The sequence below is a fragment of the Syngnathus typhle genome, linkage group LG1 (genome assembly GCF_033458585.1).
Source record: "Syngnathus typhle isolate RoL2023-S1 ecotype Sweden linkage group LG1, RoL_Styp_1.0, whole genome shotgun sequence".
NCBI classification, from domain to species: Eukaryota; Metazoa; Chordata; class Actinopteri; order Syngnathiformes; family Syngnathidae; genus Syngnathus; species Syngnathus typhle.
In genome coordinates this window covers 15,202,876-15,220,085 of record NC_083738.1, presented here as the reverse complement: position 1 = coordinate 15,220,085, position 17,210 = coordinate 15,202,876, and the positions used below count along the sequence as shown (strand labels likewise).

The 17,210-nt window shown below is 39.8% G+C and overlaps 1 protein-coding gene across 9 annotated transcripts in view; it reads left to right on the top strand.

Moving 5' to 3' along the window:
• The window catches only part of diaph2 (diaphanous-related formin 2), a 314,194-nt gene that overhangs the window by 250,004 nt on the left and 46,980 nt on the right, over positions 1 to 17,210 (top strand). For 7 of the 9 annotated variants that reach the window (XM_061273960.1, XM_061274039.1, XM_061274125.1 and 4 more), the window contains 2 exons: positions 9,845 to 9,937; positions 11,441 to 11,506. In XM_061273960.1, coding sequence (XP_061129944.1) covers positions 9,845 to 9,937; positions 11,441 to 11,506 — 159 coding nt within the window. Of the gene's footprint in view, positions 1 to 9,844; positions 9,938 to 10,782; positions 11,507 to 17,210 lie in introns of those variants that run through there. The other 2 variants (XM_061274453.1, XM_061274615.1) reach the window with 2 other exon arrangements.

Below are 17,210 nucleotides of genomic sequence, written 5' to 3'. Positions count from 1 at the left end.
TTCTAACATGAAGTGGTATGAAGTAATGTTCTACACAGCATTTGTGAGTGTTATCAATTTGCCTTCTGTTTTCCCTACATTCACTTTTATTTAGCTTCAAAATTGTGACAGTTGTATATCTTTTTATAGTTAGTGTCCTGGAGCACTTTTTGTTTTTATACATTTAAACATGTTTCCCGTGTGGCATGCGAAAGCAAAATGCATATGTGGCTGACTTACTGCTGGTGGCTGACGGCTTCCTGTCAGCCGTGACGGAGGTGGAGGGTCTGAGATTGATGGCTTTGTGCCTCACTGACAGCTGCAGGTAGGCAGGAAGGCGTGTGCGTGCACCTGTATCACAGCCTCAGCCGCAGTAGCTGATCAGAGGCGAGCGTTGACAGGCAGGTACGCACTCGCCACGTTCGCGCTGTCTCTATGGTGACACAGACGCGCCGAATGACGATAACTCCATGGATAACTTGTCAAGACATGAGTTCACGGCTTGCTTATTTTACTGTGCCGCCTTAGTTTGGCAGCGATTGATTACATCTCATTCTAATTAGGATACTCATTTACCAAAGGTTTTTTTAACTGTTTATTCTACATACAGACTGTGTCCCACCTATCTCCCAAACTTAGCTGGAATAGGCTCTAGCTCACATAAAGAGGACTAACACTATAAAAATGCATAAATGAATAATCTCTCGTAGGTTTCCATAACATTACCTATTAAGTAATGTAGTGACCAAGCCCTGCCACAAATCCGTGTTATTAATGACTACAGATTGTGTTTGTTTAATTTGCTATATTAATGGTCTAAACTGTACAAAATACCCAAAGCAGTGATAATACTTCAAACTCATCTTACATTACTCTTAAAAAATGACTTGCATGTGAATTTAATATGCCTTTGCAGGAAAGACGCTCAGTAACGTCAATGAATCACTTGAAAGTGCGTCTTCAACACCAACACGTTACTACCTTCCTATTTAAAGAGTGCTCTGGTGGCATCTTGTGGCACTAAAGAGGACAAAAAAACACCATTGCAGGATTTTTTTTGTCAAGAGAATGCATATTCATCATGTTTGTACTTCATCAGTTGCTGTGTAAAGGTGAATTTTGCCGTTAGGTGAAAAAACAAGAAAGTGCTAAACTATAGAATTGCCAAAATTGAAAGCCACAAAGTCACATTTTGGGGTATCCTAGATAATCCTAGATTCCCACTCCATGTATTATTGCTCAATTCAGATTTTTGTGTGAAATATGTTTTGGTGTGTCTAAGAGTTCATATTAGATATTGGGGATTTTGTCCACATGGCTGTGGTAGACAATTTCAGTTTGATGCAGCTCCGTTCATCACCACTGCAAACCACTCACTGTTAGAAATATATAATTAAATCAATACCTCTTTGATAATGTCAATAAATACGGAGTCACATATTGACCTGTACTCATGATTTCTGGCTTCCAAAAATGTTTTCACAAGTTTGCTCCACCTTGCTGAAAGGCTTCTTTGAATATCAGTAATCTATGGATGGATCAAGTGTTTAATTATTTCTCCACCCATACGTGGACCTCACCAGTCACATCCCAGTCAATCAAACTTAATTACCTTCAGCAGACTTCATTGTTTAGCTTTCAGAGACGTCACTGCCTTTAGCAGATGCAAACAACCTGTGTGGACTTTAGTTCAGATGTTATCTCAAGCCGTGTTCCAGAAGTCGGCATTAACTATCCAAACGTGCTACTCATTCTGAATGCTGCCCTGGAGATAAGAGCCAGACTTAACAGAAGTCTAATGAGCTTAGACGTCTCTTTCATCTAAATAATTTGAGTGGCTCGAGTAATTCTCTACCTGTCCTCCCCATAGCAACCAGAACATCATAAAATACAAGTTTAATAAAAAAAAAATGGTCTGCATATTTTCAACGTCCTATGGCACTTTTAAGGGAATACTTTTTCACTGTTGTGTCTACAGGAATTCTCTAAAGAGTGAGTACATTTTTATCATCACGGTATTTTAGCTTACCCTGCAGAAAAAAAATATTTGGGAAACTGTGCAGAGAGAATAAGATGCAATCGAAAGTACAATGACACTCAATAGAGAAAGGAAGCAGCAGATAAGAGAACCAGTGTAAATGTTCAGTGATACCGTGAACATGCTTTGTTTAAACTTTGTAATTCAAGAAAACTTGTAATTCATTTTTCTAAATCCACTTCAAACCCCACCGTTTTCTAAATGAACATAATGAACTTTGAAATTTGCTTCAGTTAAAAGCTGCAACGTACATCTTGAACCAACAACTTTATCAAGCTCCCCATTAAAATGTATATTCGGTAGTGTATTGTAATCTGGTTATTCACTTTCACTGTAACCCTTTTAACAAACCCCTTCCCCCCCAAAACAAATTTTCAGTTGAAATGAAAAATGTCGAATTCATTTTATTCCAACACAAGAAACTGTTTTAACATCCCCAAATTCACTTCTGTGCATCTTTTCAACAACTAAGAAGCAAACCTCATGGATCATCAACTTGTACACTCTCATAGTGAAAATAAACAAAATTTTCCATTTGGAAAATATGGGGTTGTGAGTTCAACGCAGCTGGGCGTCCTGACACGGCGACCCAAGAAAGTATGTCAAACTCACATCTGTCAGCGCCTCCCCATGTGTCGCTGTGGTGCTACCGGGCAGAACTATGTGCACATGGAAATAGCAATATGGACACTCAGAAGCGAGAAAATGAATGCTTGTGGAGGCAGGAGAGTGTGTTGGTTGCAACATTGCGTGCATCTCTAGTCCTCCCATCACACTTTACCGCCATCCACCCTACCCTACTCTTTGCCACTAGGGACCCGGCAGCATCCATCCAGATGGAGGGTTTATTTTGGTTTTTGTTTGTTTACTTATTCATGCATCCAGCATTTGGGGGCATCGCATGGGCTTTCGTTCCACCACGGAATGCAAATCGCCACGGCGACTAATCCACTTTCATCTCTCCCCTGTCGACATCCAACTTCTCTCCGTGCCTCTCCTAGCCCTTTTTTTTTTTTAGGTCATGACGGCTCTCATTTATCTCCTATGGGCGCATACTGACCATACTGACTCTCTTGAGCTGGTGCATGTCCCCAAAAAATACTTTTCACCTTGAGCTCACCTTCCACATCTCCCAGACATTCTGAGCTACCGGCCTCCTTTCCCACTCTGATCCTGGTGCTATGCAAGAGCTGAGGGCAAGACCCAGGTAGAGAGAACAATACCCCCCCCCCAACCTCCTTTGAGTGCAGGCTTGTGGAAGGTGACACAAAGTTGGTTTGTATCAGTAAAATAAGCAAATATCTTCATTTGGTTCAGAAAGTTACTCTGATTCATTTTTACAACTTGCCCCTTCATACACACATGCAGAGCTCCCACATGTGCTTTAAATACTTGGTAATGTTTGAATTTCAAAAACACATTGTATTTTTGTTGCGCCGAATGTCAACAGAAATTGCAGTATCTCAGTATTTGATTCAAGTACTGTGAAGTGCTTGAAAGTTGCATGCATGAAATTCTATTCCATCGCAAACATATTTGCCTTACTGAGTTGTTCATGAACTACATCTATTGGAACATGAAATATATTTTTATTATTCATGTTATGACATATTGTTCCATCCAATTTCTACCGCTTATCCTCTTCATGTAGGGTGCATCCTGAAGTGGTCACCAGTCAATCACAGGGCGCATAGTCAAGTCTTCAAGTCAAGCACATTCCATTCTGGAAGAATAGTTGGTCTCATGACAAAGGGAGCTCAGATGATCGGTGCTAGCAGTGGCCCAACATCATTTTACCCTTTCCCCATTGAGCTGGTGATGGTGCTGGTTCAGAGCCCGAGACAAAATTAGCGCTTGCACTTTGAATGGAGCCAGACTAGCAGATACTCTCATGCAGGTCTGGAGGGAAGTCTCCTTCGACATTCCGTGACAGTCCCCAACGTGAACATTCAACTAGCATTTTACATAATAAAGCCAGGGAACTCTAGTTGTGTGCTGCTTTGGAAACAGAGACACATACAATTAAGTTTTGAACCTGTACCAGTTCCAGCGGCATAACAATATTGGTTCTCACTGTGAATCCAAATTGGTATAACCCACCAATATTTCGGACTGAGCGCTTATGATCCTCTACATTAGTTTACCTCTGCTGTACTGAAATCACGTGCACATTTACGACAATATATAATGCACTACATATAAAGTAGTGCAAAAGCTTAAAAAAGAGATGTTATGCTTAAACTTGGCCTCAGCTTTAGAAAAGGTGGAGGAACATGGACAGGAAATGGAAAAATTGTTTTAGAGAGAAGTAAAAAGAAGACACATCAAACAAGTGCATGACTGCTGTCCTTTGGGCACTTGTGTTGCCGGTAATGATGTGTGTTTGAGTGTGCGTGCATGTGTGTGTCCGTCACAGGCCGAGAGGCTGCTGAGAAGGACTGGGCTAAAATGGAGACAATAAAAGAACTGGGCAGCAAGGCGGCAGTGGAAGTAGGGAAAGCGGAGTCTATTAACAGTTACGCGTTTGGGCAACCAAGCTTGAATTTTGGTGCTTTAAAGTGAGCGAGGGATGAGATTTAATCATTAAACAAAAGCATCATTACAGCCGCTCCACCTGCTCATAAGGAAGCACCCCTTCTCCACCCAGTGAGGCCTTTGTTTCACGGCTAATGGTCTAGGTTAATTGCACAGGTGACATTCTGCGGGCGAACAGATGGGTGCAAATGTGCTTAAAAACATGACACAGAAACAAAAGCAAAAAAAAAGAATAAAAGCACAAGTAGGGTTTTCTTCTCCCCTCTGTTTATTCGCTCTATTTCATCCTTCCCTCTCTGCTCAAGGAGGTTGACTGAGGTGAAGTTAAACTCTCAGCCAGTGGTTTCAATTCATCAAGCACACGGCCTGTAACCCCTCATTAGATCTCATTATAGAGCAAATTAGACGTAGTATGAGGCTATTTGGAGGCTAGTGGATTGTCGACATCTCTCCTATGCACACTGATCCACGTTTGACACTCCAAATTCATCAGTCAGCAAATGCAATTGTTTTATTCTTATTTTTTTACTCTCAAATTGCTTGTTTTATTTTTATTTTTTACTCTCATGACTTAAGAATGATAAAATAATGTGGTGTGTGACAATCAAGAAATGAGACTGCACCCATGCTCATGACATATTGTCATTTAGCTAAATTTATTTTCTGTCTTTTGGACAGCAAACAGTTGTTCTAGAATTTGAGACACTCGAAGAGAATCAGGAATTTCAATTTGATTCCTGGCTCCATGTTTGTGCCACCTACGGTTGCGTGACAGCACCAGTGTGCTCCACAACAATAGCGTGTACATTGAGTGAGAAATGAGTGTGGCATCCATCGTCTCACTACTTTATGTTACACCATATATTTGTACTTTGCGCTCCACGCGTTGCTAATGCAGACTCAGGGAAGAAAAGTCACTGTCCAGACTTGGTGTGTTGATGTTTATAGCCATTTTATCATTCCTAGCTATAATTTACTGAGAAGCTTGGACAGATACTCACAACGCACCTTTGCCACAGTTACTGAACAATAACTTGCATTTCTTTTTTTTTGAAAAACACGTGGTGTATGTTTGGTGTGGTTCATTGTGGTTGGCTATTAATATTTGTGTTTCGTGTTCCACTTCCACTCACATGCACCACTGCTATCAGTTTTTTGGGGCACACAGCATGATATCATAATGTACTGTGAAATTACCAGACAGGAGCGTTAAAATTTCTAGAAATGACACACCTCACTTTTTCCCGAATAATTACTATTATGTTGAACCCATCTGAAATAGAGCTCTCAGTCGAAACAACTTGTTTTTTCCTCTCCAAAAACATGCAGGAGGTGACAAGTAGCAAATTGAATTTATGAACAGGCTTTGTTGACGCTGCTGCATAATTACAGGAATGTCATGCCTTTGGTGTTTACTGTAAGAATGAGGACATGATCAAATACTTTGAAATGAAAATCAGTGTCAGTATAAACTTTGTAGTTGGCAAGATCCGTTTGGTACACCTACATGCTCAAATTAAATCCAGTACAAGAGAAACCACTTCAATTACTGCAATAATCTAGTGAGTTGTACATAGCATGCACTTCTTATTGCGATTAACATCATTTTAGAAACAAATGCCTCTATTATGCAGTTCAAATCCAATACACTTTCTTTTGCATGTATATACTATTTGTATTAAAATTTGTCTCTTCCAAATGGCCTTGATATTAGCATCAGCCACTGCTTTCATTGTAGTGTTGTCACAATTTTCAATGCTGCTGTTAGTCTGTGGACAAGACTCACTTGTCATTGATCAAGTAAATACTTAGTCCTTTTTTTGAGCTAAGCCGATGTTTGGCGTTCCTATTCCCGCAGCATATGTATTGCAAATAATTAAATGTCATAGAAACTCCTGCTGTCAACTCGCGAAGAAGGTATTTTACGACCTTGTTTCTTTGCTCGCTCCGCCAGTTGCTCCTCATAAACCACTCAGCCACCACCAGACTCACGCAAACCGTCATCACATTCTTCCTTTGATACCTTTTTGCAGTTCCCGCTCCTTTTTTGTATTTTCTCTTTCTCTTCTTCATTAGCTTTATGATTATTAACTTTTGAACATGAAACTTGTGACAAACCGAATCCTATCGGAAGGGGACAGTCAGCATTGCATCCACTGCATTCACCTAAAACTATAATGAATAATGGGAATGAATAGCATTTTCAGTGCAACCTTGTTAAAATTAACAGCCGTAATTTTAATAATTAGGTCATATGGTCATTGCTCATAAATCCAGTATACCACATTGAAGACTAACTCCAGGCGAGCACTCCTTTCTATGATTCTCTGCTTGGGTGCCAGCATGTGCGGGCACAACAAACGACATTGAATTGTCAGTTGAATTGGCCTTGTGTTTTTAGCATCCTACTAATTCATTAACCGACAGTAACTAAAACACAACATCATATTAGTGTTTGTAGTGAGTACCAAAGAAAGTTTGGGTTGTATCTGTTAAGTTTACATAGTTTGGTTTGAGTCTATATGGAGTTTTGTCTTAATAAGTTCATATAGTTTGATGGCTAATTTTCAGGCGCCTGCTTGCTTTTCAGCAGCAGTCCAACAGGACCTTGTTAATTGATGACATGGGAGTATTTTTCCCATTTTAGTCATTTAGTTTGTGGATGTCTGCAGTGCTCCTCCTGAAACCCAGTCTACCAGGGCTCTGAAGTCTTGGCCATTACCAATGATGAATTGTGCTACAGTTAGGCAAGAAGTAGGACAAATTGATCAAAGTGTCAGGTGCCCCTTTGCGATGTTGCGGTCTGGTCGAAAACAAAAAAAACACCAGAGAAGGAACTGTCAAAAGGTTTCCTGTGCCAGGTGGTTATAGATTAATGTTTATTTGTCGCTGGCGTTCATGCGAATTGTCTGTACTAGCCCACATTTGGAAGCATGCGCCTCAAAAGACATTGCCAGTTGGTTCTGTTATTTGTTCTCCATATTGTTCTACAGTTGTAAGCACATGCTTTGAACCAATGAGCTTGCTATCTGGGTGTAGTGCTGCAATTTGAGATAAGCACTTACTTGGCTCAGACCTTTTTTTTTCACCTGATAAAGCTGGTGTAATTAAACTTGATTTAATCGGGATTGCTGTTGAGTACAGCGCACCGATAAACAGATACATCGGTTACAAAGCGGCCCTTGGGAAAAAGGCTTTGAGGTAGACAGAGAGCGCAAAATAAGTGCAAGCCAAGATTTGCAATTTAAAGAATTGCGATAGACATGCGGTGCTTCTATTTTTAGTTTTTTCCTCTGCTGTTTTGCATGAAAGATTGCAAGTCAGATTTTCTCTCATAATGATATATGACATTTGGCTAAATTAATAGAGTATCTTTTGCATAAAATGTGTCTCTTTTAAATTGCAAAGGATTGATCGTGTAGCACCACTACTTATTTTGGAAGGTGCAAAAAAGAAGATGCAAAGAAACGATTGAGCAGGAGCACTCATGTATGCAAAAGAATTGAAGTCTCAGGAGCTACTATAAGTCATCCTAATGATGCTAGCTTAAAATAAGGTCTGTTCTGGACCGGAATGATGAAAAGGGTGGCCCTCTGACTCATTAGTATTGGGGCGTAAAGATAGATGACCTAGATCTCGAACAACGCTTATTTTTTAACTTTGTTGAGCGCCGTACTGCTGTGGCCTACCACCCCAATAGTCGCCTACCGGTCTTTTCAGCTATGTCAACTTTGTACTTTAGTCCACTCCACAGCCTTGGCTGCACCGTGGGGTATTATTTTTTGAAGGCTGGTTTTGTTGTCATTAACCCAACAGTGACAGAGGGCTAGTGCATTGAGTGGCGCCGCACTAAGTCTTTGTAAAGAGCACTTAGCCCCCTTCCGTTAGCCAAAAGAAATGAATATCTGTCAGTGACGATCAGTGGACGCTTTTGTCTCAAGGCTCCCCCTGTCTGTATTAGTAGCTAAGCTTTACTTCTCCTGGTAGTTTACTGAGAAAGGACAGTCATCCGACATAGCTTTTTTTTTGTCAGGAACAGTGGTGATGTTTTATTCATTTTATAATTAATGGAGAGCAATCATTCGATTTTGTGTTCAGTCTAAGGGGATGGAGCCTTCAACAGCAAATGTGCAATTTAAATGGCAAGCGAGGATGGCTTGAATATACCAAGTTTTACGCACGTGTGCCTTTGGGGCACTGGGAGGGTGGTCCACAAATTCTAATCATGCTGTAACATTTTTGCACCCCCCGCCCCTAAAACAAGATGATTATTTTCTTTATTATGGTTTTTACACTGTATAAGAAATGGCCGTAGATTTGATAGGAATATATTGTAAAACAATAATGCAAGCACAAAAACCATAATACATTGTTAAAATCACAGTACACTTGAATAATGTGTGAAATTAGATATTTCTTTCAAAACTACAGTAAGTGTGTAATTCGGAAGAACTTTATTTGTTCAAACTACAAACATAGTAGTAAATACAGACAAAACTACTTTGTTTGTAGTTTGAACATATATTCATATATATTTTCTATTCCGCTTGTCCCCATGCGGGTCGCGGGCATGCTGGAACCTATCCCAGCAGCCATCAAACAGTAGGCGGGGGACACCCTGAACCGGTTGCCAGCCAATCGCAGGGTACACAGAGACGAACAACCATCCGCACTTACAATCACATTGAGGGGCAATTCGGAGTGCTCAATTGGCCTACCAAGCATGTTTTTGGGATGTGGGGGGAAACCGGAGTGCCCGGAGAAAATCCATCCAGGCACGGGGAGAACATGCATACTCCACACCGGGAGGGTCGGAGGTGAAATCAAACCGGCACCCTCCTAACTGTGAGGTGGATGAGCTAACTATATACTATATACTATGTATATACTGTATATGTATATATAATTGTGAGAATGACTCAGATTCATTAGAATCAGGTTTTGTCTACTGGCCAGGGGCATGCGGAAGACATCTCATGTCGAATGAGGAAGCAGGCGGCGTGATGATCTTACGTGGCCTGCCTGGCAGGCAGTGGGCATTTTTTTCTCTCCCTCGTATGGTGGCTTATTAAGGTCACCTAGTGATTTACAAAGAAAACAAAAGATTCCCATCCATAGGCGAGCGCACTGGCGTATCACTCAGTAGCAATTGGTGGGTGAAAGGGACAGCCCTGTCAATGACATAACTTCATCCGTTCCCAACATAGTGCCGTGCATATAACGATAACCTGGGTGATCAGATTTAGGCTATACAGAGTTGTAATGACATTATTACTTTTGTGTGTCCTACAGAAGGAGATGAAACTGGAGTGATGGACAGCCTGATGGAAGCGCTGCAGTCCGGAGCAGCCTTCCGGGATCGGCGAAAACGGATGCCGCGCAATGGTAAGACGGAACAAAACAGTTGGACTTGTTGTATTCACGTGTAGCAAGTTGAAGTTTGCTTGTTTGGTGTAGCAGTGTGATGTTTGCTTGTTTACTCACTTTAAAGGTTTACCGAGGTCAATTGTAAAATGATCCTGGTCTGAATTTGTTATTTGTTGATAGATAGATAGATAGATAGATAGATAGATAGATAGATAGATAGATAGATAGATAGATAGATAGATAGATAGATAGATAGATAGATAGATAGATAGATAGATAGATAGATAGATAGATAGATAGATAGATAGATAGATAGATAGATAGACAGACAGACAGACAGACAGACAGACAGACAGACAGACAGACAGACAGACAGACAGACAGACAGACAGACAGACAGACAGACAGACAGACAGACAGACAGACAGACAGACAGACAGACAGACAGACAGACAGACAGACAGACAGACAGACAGACAGACAGACGCGTACGTACGTACGTACCTACATACGTACATACGTACATACGTACATACGTACATACGTACATACGTACATACGTACATACGTACATACGTACATACATACATACATACATACATACATGGACGGACGCACGGACGGACAGATACAGGCATGATTCATGTATAAAGATACAAGATTCTTAATTTTTGGTTCACTGCTTTCTTGCACAGAATTCTGTTTGATTTTAGTAGGCAAAATTTCAGTTGCACAAAAACCTGGACGGTCTTATATCTGACCATCGTATTGGTTATTGTTGCTGATGATCATGTACATGACCGTACAGTGAAATGCTTGTTTCCATTTGCATGCACATAACCTTCACACAATTTCATCTGAAGGGTCATCCACTCATTTCTTCGTATGTTATGTGTCTACACTCGCTTGGTTATTTGGAATTTGTCAACCTGTGAGATAACAACATTCGACGTTTATGATGATTTTCAAGATTCAAGAGATTCAAGAGTTTTTTATTCGCCATCCATTTTGTATCCAACTGCTATCTTTTCAGCGCAAGCGGGTGTATGCATTTACTCACGTTTGAATTCTGTGACCTTATAAAATCAAACCAATCATATTTGCTCATATGGTGGCCTTCCTGGGTTTTTTATACTGTGTGTTTAGTGGGGGGGAGAAACATATTTGTATAATAGTTTTTCAATTATAATCTACTCCAATCCCCACTCGTTTTATGGGTTATATTAAAATGTTTGACATCTTACAAATAGCATTTGGATCTCTTACAGCACATCTACTGCAGTGGAAGACACTATTTGAGGAAATACAGTATGCTTTACGCAATCTATCACTCTTTCTTGGGGTTTTGAATCGGTTTCATAGCATTTTAAAATGTCTGAGAATTGTTTCTGGGAGTTTTGTTCTTGCCTAAAGAAATCTGCTCTAATGCTGTTTTCTCTTTTCTTACTCCTGCATCCTACCCTTTTCCTCATTTCCTCTGATCTCTTTTCCCCTCCACTCCATCCACAACATTTTTTCCAGGTGATCAAAGTCCTTCCAGTCCAAGTTCTCGGTGGCCGACTGCTAACTATGGTTACAGAACCCTAGGTGTGTCCCTTTTTATATTCCATCTCCACACAACAACACCCTGCCTCCCACTGCTCTAATACCGGCTGCGTAATTCACATCCTTCACTGTGTCGAGCTGCTCTACAACACCCAGAGGTGTTTGTTGAGCTTTTTTGCATTGCTTTGAAAAGGCTAATGTTAAAATGCTGAATTTATGCATATGCCGAGGAATTACACTAAAATGCCACATGAGCAGAAAGTCACTGCTTTTGTTTTTGTTTTGCATTGAAGAGCATCTCAAGTCAGTCAAGTCAAGCATAGCCACCACGTCTTGTAGGTTTTTTTTCTTTTGAAAACCTTGTTCACAAATGAACTTGTCTTAATTTATGTTCTGGCACAACACTTTTCTTTGGTGTGTTGCAACCTTCATAAGTGTGTGTCCCCATCGCATATTAATTACTTTCATTTTCAGTTTTACTTTCAACAGCTTGGCCAAGTGCTTTTTCTTTGCATCTTGAAGGTTTCTGAACAAGTGCACGTTGATATGAAGATTTGTGTATCTAAAATTTCCTGATTTTCCTTTTTATTTGGCTTAATTGAATTCAACAGGTTTGAACAAGCACTTTTTCTGGTAAATCGCTTGAATTTAGTTTAACTATTTGAGGGGCCTTGGGAAGCGGCACGTAAGGGATATTGAACCTTTGCTTTGAATATATATATATATTGCCAGTGTTGAAGTTTGCTTTTATGTAGAAGGACCCACTAGTGTGTTACAAGCGATAGAATTTTATTTAAATAAGAAAGTGTGCTAATTAGATCAAACTGCACTCAAATTGTAACATTCATGAGAAGTTTTAATCCACTCTGTTTTAAAAACCTTCACAGAGGTGAGGCCTGTTCTCATTTATTCCGTTAAAAATTACCATGAACGGAATCTTCCGAGACAGTTGGGACATGGAAGGGTCCACTTTGATGTTTTGACTTTAATGAAGGGAATCCCAAGGGCTAGCCGGCTTTCTAGTTTGTATTTGCAGATGAGTTGTATTAGCTTCACAAGAGAGTGACCATTGGTGGTTTTTAAGTCTACTTTAAATTGGGTGGGATGAATCTAGATGAAAACTGTCTTTTTGAGCCGTGAGCTGCTTGTTTTTTTCAATACAGCTGTGATAGTATCAGAGTCACTCAGATCACCTCATGACCTCTGCTTGTCTAAATTTGCTTGGTGTTAGTGGTTAAGATTAGGGTTAGGGCACAGACTTTAGGTCATGGGTTAGGTTTATCTCCTAGAGAACTTTCTTTAAATATTTAAATATTCTGCTGTGTCTCACTATAATGGCCCCCCTTAAATCCCCAAACATGCTTTGGCCTACCTAAATATCAAAGGTGGCACGAATGTTATGTTAACATAATACAAAATTTACCACCAAGTATGTGGCTTCATACCGGTTGGCCATCTTTAATAAGGAACAATATAAGTTTTCAAATATTGCCTTATTTGTTTTTTACTTTTTGAACTTGCATGTTATGTTCAGTTTTTCAATGTTGAGTATGTGTGTTTTGTAGTTTTCACCTTAATCTTTTTTCCCTTTCCTGTAATTATGGACTTGGGGCAAAAAGCGTCGTAACAGTTGTTGGATTATTTTTCTCCCTTGGAAAAATAATATGATTTGTTTTGTCTGAAGGATCTCATTTCTACAGTTTTGACTAATACTAAAGATCTACAGTATTGCAAAATAAAATAGTTTGTCCTGCATTCGGGGAATGTATGACAGCAACAAAGATCAAAGTATGTTGGACTCAAGACTGTAAAGTCTGAAATTTTCTAGTCCTGACATGGGATCAGGTAAGCCTATGGATGGACAATTCACTGAGGTCTTATTTTTTCACTCTGAATGGGACGTTTAATACTATGATACTGAAGGCGTTAAAGCAGTTGATTCAGTCAGTGTACCAGATGTATTCCCTCCTACCTGTCACAACTATTGTCATCTGAGGCTCTAAAGCTTGATTAACTTAGCGTCTTCTTCAGCAGCCCCCTGTAACCGAGTGTCTTTCTGTGCTTGTCTTAACATAAGTTGATTTAAAACGAGTGAATGTCTACTTGTCGGCTGAACTCCCCCTTCAGCTGACTACCTCTGGTGCCAGGCTCAACGCAATTCTTGGTGCTGCCAGTCACAATTATGCCCAATTTCACAAGCATTTCCCATTTCCTTGTCTCCACTTTGAATGGAATGGAAAAGCTAACCCTGGAGGCTCCATGCATGTGTTAGGCAATTACAACAGACAGTCAGCACAGAAAAAATGCAAAGATTGATGGTCTATGGGTGATAATGCATTAAATACATGATGATATTGAATCAGTTCAGTCTAAAGATGAATTAGCATATCTATGTTATGGTTGAAAAAAATTTCAAGCTAAAGCTAGGCCTACTCATTTTCTATTTCCTTGGTTCTCCCTGCAGTAAGACAGTTACCTCAGTATCTGGCAGAAGATTGGCAGATTTAAAACGCAAGCACCTCATACATCCTGCTCCATCGATTTTCGGTCAGGGATGAAAGCCACAGACTCAGTGGGTCGTTCATAGTGAGGGGCATCCCAAAAGACACATCTATCAGATTTCAAAGAGAGGCCAGACAATCTTATATATTTACTGTCTTTTCAATGTCATTACATTCCCAAACCAGGGCTCTAGTCTCCATTCCTTTCTGTGATGTTATCCTGCTTCACCTTCACAGGTCAGTCTATCAAAAGTTCCATTATTAGTTTTATATAGTAAGTCTCTAAAGGACTTGTTTGACATTGAATAAGGGGGAGGGGGTAACATGTTCTCATTAAAAATACAGATATAGTGATATAATGCTTACTCAGGTCATGGAATTTCAGCCCATTTTTCTAATCTTTCAAAGCCCGTTCTTTCAATTCACCGGGTCAGATCAGAGAGCACCGTCCCCCTGTATGTTTAATGGAGATGAAATTACCTACTTTATTTCATGAAATTTTAAAGAAGCTAAATTGGATGAATCTGCAAAGAGGCAAAATGAAGAGGCCCGAGGGAGGGGCATGTGATGGAAAATATGCTGGCGATGGTAAACACCTCATTGTTGTGCTGTATCCCCCAAAGTCATTTTTGCCATAAATAATCTTTCACTGTGTGTTATTGTCGTGTTTGTTTTCCAAATGACTCTGACATTGCAAGGCATTTTGCAGCAATCTAACTTTTCGTCTACGCTTTACTTAAAATACATGGAAACTATAAATTTATACTTTACTTAAAATACATGAAACTATAAATTCATACTTCTGGGATTAATTTGCACGCAATCTACTTCTCTGTGCTTTTGCATCTTCTCCGGCCAATCCACACTGAACATTGCTTCTCGTCCGCACATTCACAAGAATGTATGACCGTTTCTGTTTGATATTGCAGAGTTGAGAGCTAAGGCCTCCTTCAGGCATCCACTCCTGGTGTTAATAGATGCTATTCATCGGAGCGCCCCTGGAGGCAATCCGGCAGGAAGTGAAGCTAACGTGATTTCAGACGAAGAGGCCCAAGGGACTTGGTGCCTCATGCTGTTGCTTGGACGGCATTAGCAGATTTGAGATATTAAAATGCAAGATGAGAGCAAAGTGGTGCTGTTTGAAATCTATCACCTGTTTGCCATAGATAAGGAAAAGTAAGGCAGATATGTGCACTTCTGTGCCACTACTTTTAAGATGTGATGTCCTCGGGCGTAGACAAAAGCCTGTACACCTTTCTTTGACCCAGAAAGACACTTAGCTCTACCTGATCTTGGGAATTGTTTTACTTTATCGTGGTAGTTTCAGCAATGCAACATTATTCAAAATCCAATTGTACACCATGAAAGATTAGTCTGAAGTGAATATGTTATCACTATCATAGTGTTAAATGATTAACATGCATTATTTACAGTGTGCACATGCTTTTTAGTCAGACTGTGGGAAGGCGGGAAAAGAAATACAATTAGAAACATGCATGTTGACTGGACTTGCGAAATCCAATCTGGATGTGTTTTCGTCAGATCCAAAAAGTTGGCATTTCCTGAGAAAAGAAGAGTGCATTATGCTCACTTGCATATGTCCACATTGCAGTCATTAAGATTCTTGCAGAAAATAAGAAACATGGTGAAAATGCTGCAGCAATGTTACAAAAGTGAAGAAAATTGATGAAAAATGTTGTAGCAATGTTACAAAAGTGAAGAAAATTAGCTAGAACACATTTATCCCAAGCAGTTATTTGTAAACTTATTTATTTCCCTAAAATTGTTTGAATAATAAATAAACTGCTTGGCAGATGGAATAAAAGGATAACTTTCTTATCCCACTGAGGAGTGTACAATTGTGAGTGTTTTGGAAGACAGCAAATGTTGCATTCTCGTCAGAGTCCATCAGGGTTTGTTCAAAGTCGTAAATCATCGCCGGACATTTGCCAGACATTTGCTTATACTTTCTTGTCCTGAGAGAATTTTGAACATATTCAAAACTCCCTTGTGACAAGAAAAATAACTGAAACTATTTACCAACATATGCAACAAACCCTGACAAGCATTTTGCAACCTTCTCCAACAGTTGGAAATATTTGCCCCTCAGTGGGAAAGTGGCCTAAATCTACTCGACCACCAAGAGGATGATTAATGCAAAAGCTATGGGGCCCCAACTGCTTATTGAGCCATCAATGAATGAGCTTCTACTAGATTATGAGATCCAGTGATATCCTGGAGTGTATTCAATGGGTCTTTTTTTTTCCTTGGTTAGTTTCCTAACAATATTGCTTTTCAAGTGTGGGGGCAGTTATGAAAGGTCACCCAAAGTGCAAATTGTCAATAGCGGATCAATTTCAGAGTGCAAATATGCTTTGGAGGTCCCATAATGGAAGGTTTTATCTTATTTCTACCCTAGGCACATCAACACAATAGGCTTGATATGCTTCATTCTGTGATGAATTCCTATTAGAGCTATAAATTTCCAGTGTTTAAAGCCAAAGAAATGCCCAATAAAGGGGCCGGCAGTAAGAGCGTCCCACTCACTGATAAATAGCCCTCATATAATGTAATACAGCCCAAGCCATCATACTTAGTGTTGAAGGATGAAGAAGTTGCTTCGGTTGAATTAAACCTAATGTGTTGCTCATTAAGAATACAGCAGGGCCAGTTGATTATCAGATGGAGAAAGAAGCAAATGTGCGTAGGCGTCAGACGCCTGTTTATTTTGCTCATAATAACAAACACGATCAAGGACGTTGTCTTCTGCCATCATATCCTTGTTTTTCTCCCCTTTCTTTTAAACTCTCTCCTCCGACATGGCTGTTATTAAGTCATTTTCGATTTAATGTCCAGATTGACGTTTGCATTTTGAAGAATATGACACTATCAATATAGTCTGTCGACTGCAATGAGGAGGAATTAATTTGACTTCTGGGCTTTAAAGTCGACTAACAGAGAATCAAGAGATGAGTGATAGTGGTAATTCCAGTAGATGCCGATAAAGAGCTCACGTGTCAAAGAGTGATAAATTCAGGTTATCCGTTTGAAACAAGGATGCAGGGAACAAAGATGTCAAAGAAATGATAATGTATGTAATGCTTTTAGCTTGGAGGAGAATCCACTAGAACTGGTTGACAAGATAGTGGTTTTGCACTATTGTCAAGGTTTACAGTAAGTCTGAGTAATGGTCTTTTATATGGAAGTGAATAATCTGTAATTGAAAAATGTGTCTTCTAAATTGA